The sequence below is a fragment of the Arctopsyche grandis genome, chromosome 5 (genome assembly GCF_051622035.1).
Source record: "Arctopsyche grandis isolate Sample6627 chromosome 5, ASM5162203v2, whole genome shotgun sequence".
NCBI lineage: Eukaryota > Metazoa > Arthropoda > Insecta > Trichoptera > Hydropsychidae > Arctopsyche > Arctopsyche grandis.
This window is the reverse complement of record NC_135359.1, coordinates 4763567-4774251: the sequence shown is the minus strand read 5'-3', so window position 1 is coordinate 4774251 and position 10685 is coordinate 4763567. Positions and strand designations below refer to the sequence as shown.

The 10685-nt window shown below is 31.0% G+C and overlaps 2 protein-coding genes across 2 annotated transcripts; one reads left to right on the top strand and one right to left on the bottom strand.

Moving 5' to 3' along the window:
- The first annotated feature begins 2300 nt into the window (after window positions 1-2300).
- Window positions 2301-3297, top strand: LOC143911675 (nucleolar protein 16). The gene is made up of 3 exons (XM_077430670.1): window positions 2301-2497; window positions 2601-2864; window positions 2963-3297. Exons 1-3 carry the CDS (start codon window positions 2397-2399, stop codon window positions 3213-3215), a joined length of 618 nt encoding a protein of 205 aa, XP_077286796.1. The 5' UTR covers window positions 2301-2396; the 3' UTR covers window positions 3216-3297.
- Window positions 3298-3362: 65 nt separating this feature from the next.
- On the bottom strand, window positions 3363-3878 carry mRpL41 (mitochondrial ribosomal protein L41). Its single transcript, XM_077430671.1, has one exon. It carries the CDS (start codon window positions 3876-3878, stop codon window positions 3363-3365), a length of 516 nt encoding a protein of 171 aa, XP_077286797.1.
- Window positions 3879-10685: the final 6807 nt, after the last annotated feature.

The following is a 10685-nucleotide window of genomic DNA, read 5'->3' as shown; positions in this document are numbered from 1 at the left end:
AATTAAGCTCAAAGCGATTTCAAAATCGAATATCATTAGTAATGAACTTATTACATCAAAATCCTATCTTTCAAATAAAATTTATAAATGTACATAGTTGAATAAAAGTAACTTACTCAGTGAGATGTACGTAATTGTTGATAATAATTGGCATCTTGTATGTACATAGTTGTTGATCATCTCGTCTCATAATTAGACTGGTTATTCTTTTTTGATTGATTTATGACGAAAATCCTCTGCAAGTATTTTACAAAAAAATTTCCGATCAGTGAAATTTTCTATTAGTAGAAATAATGATATTAAAATGATGTGAATATGGATAATAATAATACTTGGATTGAAATTATATGTCTATCGCGTAATACAATTTAAGATTTATATAGCGGAAAATGTTTATCATGCTTGTTTATATGTATGTATATGTATATATGTATTATTAAATTGTATTAGCTTCATATAACATACATAGGTAAAATAAATATCTTTTGAAGTTTTATTATCAAAGTCATCCGAACGAATTCGAATAAAATTATACTTAAAATAAAAATCTTTTATTATGTATATGTATACAATGTACAACACATACATACATACATAGTATATATTACATATGTACATATTACATATGTAATCATTTACATTTTGAATACCTATTTATCTGTCGTTTGTCAGTCACGTATGCTTATTAAAATTTTCTTTTCACACTTTTACTTGAATTTCTTAGTTTCTTCCGTTAAATATTACAAATGGAAAAATGTCGTATTTGATAAATGAAACAAGCAAATTTATATTCTTTTGTTTTCTTTTAAATATTTTTTTGTATTGTTGAATTATTATTTTTTTAATTTTTTGTTCCATAAATTCGAGAGCACTTTTTTTTTTAATTGTGTACATACAAAAAAGCACGAAAAAAGAAATTGGTAAAAATTAGTTTTTAGTGACATCTATGGAATATATTAAAAATTATAATAGTTTTAATGCCGTTATTTTCCGTAAGTATGAATGTTATAAATATAATATTTAAAATATGTACATAAATCATATTTTACTATAACTTCACGCATGGATCATTAGCACTAAAATATTGCTAATATATATTGTGTCACATAAATTCGTCTCTCTTTGGTCATATTTTTATTTTATTTAAACATATTAGCCATAGTTAAATTACAGAGAGCTCCAACGCATCTCTGTGGCGAGTCATACCAACATAATAATAATATAATATAGTCATAACAACATTATAATAATAATATTTTATCATAATAATATAACATAAAACCATAACATCATCATTATAATAACATAACATCATAATGATAATAATAACATATCATCATAATAATAACGGATTTGGTGCAAACGATCGAAATGCGCCAGACAGATTGAACCACAGATTAACTGGATGGCTGCTTTAAATGCAATTCACATCTGATGTGCAAAAATTGTACATAAGATGACGATTAACATTTCGATGTGCACATATGCAATTATTAAAATTTAGTTGGATCTTTCTGGCGAGTTTTTAATAATTTTATAAGGAAAAATTCGCAACTAAAGTATCAGAAGCACAGAACGTATACAGGCTAGGTATGTCGAGACTTCGGGTAGATTTCGCTTAGTGTAAGTGCGAGCAGTGTGCACGCATAAGGTACACGTGTCGTTAATCTGTGGTTCAGTCTGTCTGGCGCTTTTCGATCGTTTGCACCGCATCGAATAATAACATAACGGTTCGGTGATTACTACTCAAATGTGAACCGGTCACAGGACAACCGGTCGATCTAGATCGGTCACACGTGATCACCCGTCACACTAAAACTGGTCACACCCTCAAATCGGTCAACCAGTTTTCTCGTGACCAGTTTTAGGGTGTGACCAGTTTTAGTGTGACGGGTGATCACGTGTGACCGATCTAGAGCGATCGGTTGTCCTGTGACTGATTTACATATGACTAGTAGTCGGTTTACCAACATAACATCATTATAATATGCGAAATATCATTATAATATCCTATATGCGAAAATTATTAATGGTTTACGTAAAATAATTATGCTTTTTTGCTATCAATCTATGTAACATAATAAACTGTAAATTTTCCTAATAAATAATAAATAAATAAATAAGTATAATAATATGTAATATTGAACGCTGATATTAGTTTAGTACATAGAATATTGACATAAAATTGATATTATACATTTTGAAATTAATTTTCAACAGGAATATAACCAATAATTTAATATTTTTGAAATTATTAATTAAACAAACTGATATGAGGCTTGTAAAAATAAACAGGCTTTGGTAGAAAAGCGTTTTGTTACGGCCAACTGTCGGGTCGAGTGGCTGTCATTTTCGGTCTGCACGTGGTGTGTCGTTGATATACAGACGCTTTGAAAATGACTAAAGTTCGCAGACAGAAGAAACGGAAGCACTTCAAAGCAAATATCAACAGAAAGAGACTTCGCAATCGACTTGAAAATGTTGGAGAAATCAACTGGTAAAGTTTTGTTTTTAAAAAATATTCTTTTCAATTTTTGTGACACATAACCTTGTTTTCGGGTCATAGATTCTTGCCTTAACAAGTGTGAATTTTCTTTCAGTATTCCAATTAAACGCGCTTGGAACCATAAGATATCCGCCAGGTCTAACTTGAGGGAAATGGGTATAGCGTACGATCCAAATGAAGCATTAAAGATTCCAAGTTACAAGCAACAGCAAACGGAGAAGGTTGTAGCAATCGCTCTGAAGAATGGTGATTTTACAGTGACAGAGGAAGAGGATATGACCCCTTCGCTTCCGAGCAAAGCTAGTGTAGTCCGAGAATTGGAAGCTGATGCAAAAGCACCCAGAGAATCTAGTTTGAGGTATTGTATTGTACATAAATGTGTACATATATAATATGGAATTGTTTTTAAATGTCGCTTACTTGTTTTAAACTTACTTATCATTTTTGAAATTTCAGGTTGCCAAAGTCGCACTTAGACTTGATAGTTTACCTTTTAGACAAGTACGGAAACGATTACAAAGCTATGGAGAGGGATAGAAGGAACTACTATCAGGAAACTTGGAAACAATTGCGTGGAAAAATCAAAAAGTTTATGAAGATGCCCAAAGAATACGGCAAATATTTAGAATCTAGGGGTCTGTTGGATAAAATTCTCGATGAGAATGTTATTAAAAATGAAGTGGAGGCATTAATGATCGATAGCGATTAATTATTTATTGTTAAGTATTTTAAGTAAAATAAAATAATTTTATAGTATTTTCTTTTTTTATTATAAGTAAACGGTCTAAGAACATACCAATCGACACAGTTGTATATACATGTTTATTTCTAAATTACAATAATGACTTATAAATGTTTATGAGAAGATATCGGATCCCGTTTTCCTCGCTAACTCTAGGGCTTTTTCCGATGTTAATTTTTCTTCCTCGGATGGATTTAGTGGTTCACCATCCAGTCCTATTTTACCGGCTTTGAAGTCCTCGACGATTTTTTTCTTATAAACTGCCGCAAAGAGTTCTTTGGGTGTAAACTCAGATTGGACCACGTCTGGCACGCGGTACGATACGTAAGGACGGAGCTCGCAGTCGGTCAAGTCAGGAACTATCAGTTCGGGGATCTTCTCCGGCACGAGCATTTTAACACCGCTTGGAGTTACCACCCACGGGGAATTCTCTTCCTTTGGACCGGGACCGTAGTTTACTGGATTCTCTCCTCTTGCCATAGCTTCTTTGCCTTTTCTGGTGCCGCGGCTTCGCAGCACGAACTTGCGGAAGTTGTGTTTTCCATGTTCAATGGCTGACACGGAAATGGGTCGAGAAAGAGACGGTGCAATCGGTATTAGTAGCCGCCATACACACATTCCGCTAGCCATCTTACAGCCGCTAAACACCCCAAGTAATTGACAGTTACCTAACCTCAATTGGTCTCAACAATTTAAATGGCGACCTACCGTTCATATATAAAATATCGGTTCGGTGATTATTGCCCACAAAACGCTCGCCCAAAAGTCACTAAAATCTCTATAACCGAACAACTCACAGCCGAAAAGTCCATCATACTAACGAGAACTCGAGTGTCAAATATTCCGTATTCGCGATTTTCATGACAAAAATTGTCTTTGGGTGATCGCAATGTGCGTAATAATCCAATTACCAAAATATCGTCATTCATATATATATAATCAGGCGTATGGGACAGGAGGTTATGTTGTGACCGTAACCCGGCCTATGGAAACTCGTTGTAGATAACAGAGGGAATTTATTTTCTTCAGTATACAAGTTTATTGTCAGTACATAAAATTCACGGGGAAGTGGGCTAGTTGCCTGCTTCAGGGGAATGCCTGACTGGACTGCTGTCTGTGGCTGCTGTACTGGTTTATATATAGCCAGCAGTTTGGCTTAGTGATAGCGTATATATTTAGCATCACTGAGGTCATAGGTTCGTGTCCTCGCCACTGCTGGTTAGATTTGGGGGTTTTGTGACTCCAAATCGATCGTTTCTCTATCAGAGTTTGCCAATTTTATCTGATCATTGCTGAAACGGTTCCTGAAAATTGGTATTAAAAAATCTAATCCTGTTGTCACAAAAATCTGTCTGTGTATAATTTGTATTAATTATACACAGTAATCTGAAATCCATAGATGTCACTATGATTATTATTTCTGATTAATTGTTATATTCTATATATTCTGATTGTATATGTATGTATTACTGTATTTCTGATTTCTGATTGTTTATGTATTTCATTAACGTACACCCGTCGCATTGGAGCAAATCTGTAATGGCGAGTGTGTATTGATTTGTGACAATAAAATAAAATAAATAAATATATGGGCACGGTGATGTCATCTTGCTCTCTGGGATTCCTCCGGGTTCAAGGGTATCCTTTGTGTGGGTGTGCCACAAGGTTGCTTGATGGGTATTCATCTAGAGCGAGTCGAATCGCCTTTATCGGTGGTCTGGATATGGGTGAGGTGATGTCATCTCGTTCTTGAAGATTCTTCCAGGCTCAAGGGTATCCTTTGTGTGGCTGTGCTTCAAGGTTGCTTGATGATTGTTTATCTGGAGCGAGTCGAATCGCCTTTATCGGTGGTCTGGATATGGGTGAGGTGATGTCATCTCGTTCTTGAAGATTCTTCCAGACTCAAGGGTATCCTTTGTGTGGCTGTGCTTCAAGGTTGCTTGATGATTGTTTATCTGGAGCGAGTCGAGTCGACTTTATGGGTAAGCTGAACGAAGTATTTCGGTTGTTCCCATGAACTCAAGGTTTGTTTATCTGGAGTGAACCGAATCGCCTTTATGGGTAAGTTGGACGAAGTATTTCGGTTGTTCCCTTGAACTCAAGGTTTGCTTATCTGGAGCGAATAGATGATTGCTTTGGCTTTGCTGAAAGCTCGTACAAGCTGTATTGTATTCCTACAGGCGCATAGGAACCGCGGCGCTGCATCACCCCCAGAAAAATTACAAAAAAATCGCATTTACAACTTGTATTTAGATATATTTGACATACTCATTAATAATGATTCTGTCAAATATCTAATCATTCTTATTTAAATTATATTCACAAGTTGTAAATGTATACAAATGTGATTTTTTTCTGGGGGTGCTGCAGCGCCGCAGTTCCTATGCACGAGCCGCGCCTGTTCATATATATAATATCGCAATTCTGTGTGTGTGTAAGATAACGTTTCGATTCGACATACATATATACGTCACAGCTCAGAAAATGCCAACAAAACGTACGAATATAATAACGAAAGAAAAAAGCTTCTATATATACTGTTTGCTTAGCAAATTTTGCTACCAATGTTTCCTCAAGGCTTAGAAACGGTGCTAAGTCTCTGAGCATTTACCACAATCTATTGAAAACTTATTTAATTAATTAATTAAGCTATTTATTCTGCAGGTGTTTTTATATTGTTTATATGCAGGTAGGTAGGTAGTTTTTATCATATTTTTTCATATTAAACAATTAAATATAAACATAAAATGAAATATATTTAAAAGGTATTTGAAAAAAATTCGACCGCGTGCAGATTGAACACAGTACTGACACATTTCTATTCATTTTTTTATTATTTATTTAATAGCTCTCGCGCTCGCTAAAAGCGATATCTCGCACGTCACTAAAATCTCGATCACGGAACATCTGAACTTTTGATTGATGGAGCTTTTGGGTACCAGATGTTTCATGATCGAGATTTTAATGACGTGCGCGAGACTTTTTGACGTGTGCTTTTTGCCAAATAATCACCGAAATGTGCAAAATGTCATTGACCATACGTCCCGTTTTGGACGGGACCGTCCTGTGTTTAGGTAGCCTGTCCCGTTGTCCCTAAGCACAGCTTCGGTACATCGAAATGTCCCGTTTTTAAAAAGAGAGTATATTTATTGAATTATTATATATGTATGTATATATCGTATAATTACACTATATATAAGTATATATAATAATTCTACATAACAAACTAAGGAAAAATATAGACTTTTTTCAATTTAATTATAATCACAGGATATTTTGACGTATCGCCGTGAAGTAACCAAAATCAATTTCGAATCATAGTCTTAAACACGAAAGAGGCAATTAAGTGGTTAAATAACACTGTTCGACAAATGACGACTTTTTTTGGTTCAGAGACGAGATATGACGCATCTTATAGATCTATGCCCAGTAAACACGAATCTGATAATAACAAATGTTGACTGGCTCGAGATTCTGAGATATATGTGTTTTTTAAATCGCGCGATTTTTCTATATCTTGGTGTTGTTCGGTTGATGTCTCAAAATCTGTCAATTTCCTGTTCAAAATGATTATTGAAATTTATAGTCGGGTATTTTACCTTTCATTTGTAGTACTTTTCAGCTTTCAAATCTCTCTAAGTAGTCGTCCAGTTCAAATCAAAAGTCAAAATTACGTATTTTCACTTGGGATTTTTTCCCACTGTTAATACTATTTTATATTGAGTTTTTTCTATTGAAACATTTTTATTGGGATAGCGTTCTGGCTACACTATTTTTTGTTTTTGTTTAAAAGGGTTCATTGGAAGTGTGCTGAATTTTAAATCGGTAAAATTGCGAGCTAAAAGCTCGTACTAGTATTTACTCGTATTTACACGAATCTGAATTAATATATTAAATAGATTTATAGCGATAATATATTAAATTGTCTTTATATGAGAATTAAATAAAATTCCACTTAGAAAAATCATATTTCGGCTATTCTTGTGAATTAATAACAAAAATTCGTTTATTTTATCAAGGTAAGCCAATTATCAATAGAATTTTTGTTATTAATAATGTTAGAATTTTTGTTATTAACCCTTTGACTGCTACAACAACGATAAATCGTTGTTTTGAAATCGGCGAAGATTGCTACGACGATCGTTGTTGACGTCATTAATTGTCGTATTTCAATACTTTCTTTGAGCCACCAGCGCATCAGTGGCACGAAACATTTTTTTTATATACGTATTTATATTTATTTTTCAATCAAGCTTTATAAATATTTATCAATTTTTTAAATAAAAGCTCTTCAATTTCGGGTTCATCATCAAAGTAAATTTCGGGTTCGTTGTCAATGTCATATAAGGAGTTATTACTTGGGAATTGATTATTGTCGATAAATTCATTTTCAGAATCAGTAGAGCTGCTGATTTGTCGAGTTCCTCGGCGAGGAGCTATTATTTCGCTTTCATCACTTTCACTGTCCGATATCATTTTGCAGAGTTAAAATAAATGGCAAAAAACAATAGAAATCCGCTTTCAATTATATAGGTCACGAGACGTCACGAATTCATGCAATCAATCAAATGCAACTGAAATGCATACAAAATGTTTATGATACATGTTGAAAAATTATTTGATTATTAGAAACTTCGCATCCTTGTGTGTCTCGCTCACACGTACACAATTAAAACCAAGAAAGAAAGAGAGAGAGACCGCTACCTGTTTCGAATATATCGCATGTTGTAAGGATACATCGATATCTAAAAATAGATTATTGAAAAGAATAAAGCCTCGGAAAACAATCGTCAAAACTTATTTAGTGTATATATGTAGGTATTGTTACGGGGACAAGTAGGAGATGGTGTAGAAATATTATAGTCACAGTTTTTTTATAAGATCTTCTTTAATAGTAGTAAGTATACACGAGATAAGTTTGTATTACACGTTACTAGTTAGGTAGTTTAATCGCAAGTAACTATGTATGTAGTAATCACAAGTTACTAGTAAGGCAGTTTAATCGCAAGTAACTATGTATGTAGTAATCACAAGTTACTAGTAAGGCAGTTTAATCGCAAGTGAGGTTCAATAGATCTAACATGAGCATTTATACACAAAAGAATGATAAGCTTTAACCAATCACAGAATTTTGGTAAATAACAAAGTGATTAAGATACAGAGCAACATCCGTGTGTAAGACAGTTTTAATATTTGATTTATGTATCCTTTGAGAGTATCGAGACATTTTTGAGTAGAAACACAATTTATCATAGAGATAAATAGAGATAATAATATTTTAGGGTTTACACGTATCGTGGGACAAAATGCAGCTATAGCAATAAAGATTATTAAAAGTAATACTTTGTATTTCAACAGGTCATTAACTGTGTCGTCTTATATAGCAATCGTGTTAGAAACTCGCATAAATTATAATAGATAAGAAGTTAAGTAGATAGAGTTGATCATAAGTAGTTAAAAATGAAACAGATGTTCAAACTTAAGGTTAAAGGGTATTATACATAAGTATATACATAGGTCGTAAGATCCTACCACATAACATCCCCATCGTTAGATTAAACATATGGCGGGAGTGCCATGTGATTTAACAATAAAATTAAAGTATTTTGTATAAAGTTTTAAGAATTACAAACATCGTTATAAGAATTCCATGTGATCTAACATGTAAAGTAATAAAGTATTATATAATCACTTACTATAATTATTATAAAAGTTAAGTTTTTCAAAAGACTCTAATATAAGATGTTACAAAAATAGTAATTGTAAATGTACATGTTATTGAAACCTCTTTTTTTTTTAATATTCAAAAATTATAAAAATATTGATTATAGGAAAAATCACAAAAATATATAAATTAATCACAAGATTAATAACTATACTATATCAGAAATAGTAAAAGTAATTACATGTTTAAACCTATAACAATAAAATTGTATAAATCAATTGAAATAGTAAAAGTTGAAAGAATAATAATGATTTTGTATTTGTTTACAAAACTTAATGAAATGAAAATATAATATACGAATTAATAGAATATAATAATCGTGTAGGACTTTTACAATTGGTATAAATGTATTAAGTTAGTAAGAATTCAATAATATTTTTCTTGAAGTAATTAGTAATACATTGGTTTATTTGAAATCTATAACTATAAATTAGAATAATATATTATCCTTATTAAACATATATGTATATTCAATTAAATCATTGTTTTGTTACCAAGTTATTCAAGAATGCACATAACAATAGTTTTTACTTCTTTGCTAATTATTATATCAATATATTTTTTATTCAATCAAGTAAGCAAACGGTTTGTTGAACTGCTAAATACAGATACAAATTTTCAAATATAAAGTTTCAGTAAAAGTATTTTATTATATAAAACATTATAATTATTAAGATTAAAAGTTTATTTACTTTTCTTAGTAAGCTATTTGTAACCTTTCAATAAGAGATTGGATTGATAAAAGTTAAAATATTGATTTCCACATATGAAATCAAATTTTATAATTAGTTTCAAATGATAATTTCATTTTAAATGTGTCTATAATATAATATACATAATTGTTCAATCAAATCAACGTCTATAATATAATTGTTCAATCAATTTTTTTTCTAAAACATCCATTGAATTTCAACAGGCACAATAATAATTCATTAAAATGATAAAATAATGTTTCTGAATTATATAATATAAGATTTTTAAGTATAAACTTAAATTGTTTAAAGATTTTTTTTTTTTTTTTATAATTAAGAGATTACACAAATTAAAAATACAAGAATAATAGTTATAAACATTAACAATAATTAATAAGATAATTGAGAAATAATGACAACAACAATAATCAATACGATGGTTGGAAATCGCTGAATTAAGTAGATAAAGTAGATAAAGAATTGCTACTTTCGAAGAGGAATTCGAATAGTTTTTTTTATTTAACGTGTTGTATATAGCGTTAACTTTTCGAATATAATATTCCATTACATTATTCTATGATGTATGGTATTTTTTATTTTTGATGTCGTCAATATGTGATGACAATATAAGTACATGAATAAATTGTCATTGCATTAAAATAATTCAAAAATCTTTTATTTATCAACAACTTTAGTTGCCTTCTTTCTTTTTATATTATATGTATACATGAGAGTTCAATAATGTTATACATATTTATTTTTAAATATTGTGTTCATAGTTCTGTCATAGAACTAAATTAATTGTTATTTTTAAATTTCTTTATATATTTTGCTGGTTATAAAATATTAATAAAATATAAATTTTAACGTTGAAACTAACATGTCGATATTAAACTTTTGGGTATCAGGATAAACTGATTTAATTAAATTTAAACAATTTAATTAATTTTCAAGTCATATTTATTTATAAAATATAAAATATTTCATGGGATTCACTGTTATAATAAGATTTATATTTGT

Excerpts from the sequence above, each read along its gene's own strand:
- LOC143911675 (XM_077430670.1), top strand. The coding sequence starts at position 2,397 with ATGACTAAAGTTCGCAGACAGAAGAAACGGAAGCACTTCAAAGCAAAT. Across the intron at positions 2,498-2,600 it reads AATGTTGGAGAAATCAACTG|TATTCCAATTAAACGCGCTT; the intron begins GTAAAGTTTTGT and ends ATTTTCTTTCAG. Across the intron at positions 2,865-2,962 it reads CCCAGAGAATCTAGTTTGAG|GTTGCCAAAGTCGCACTTAG; the intron begins GTATTGTATTGT and ends TTGAAATTTCAG.
- mRpL41 (XM_077430671.1), bottom strand. The coding sequence starts at position 3,878 with ATGGCTAGCGGAATGTGTGTATGGCGGCTACTAATACCGATTGCACCG.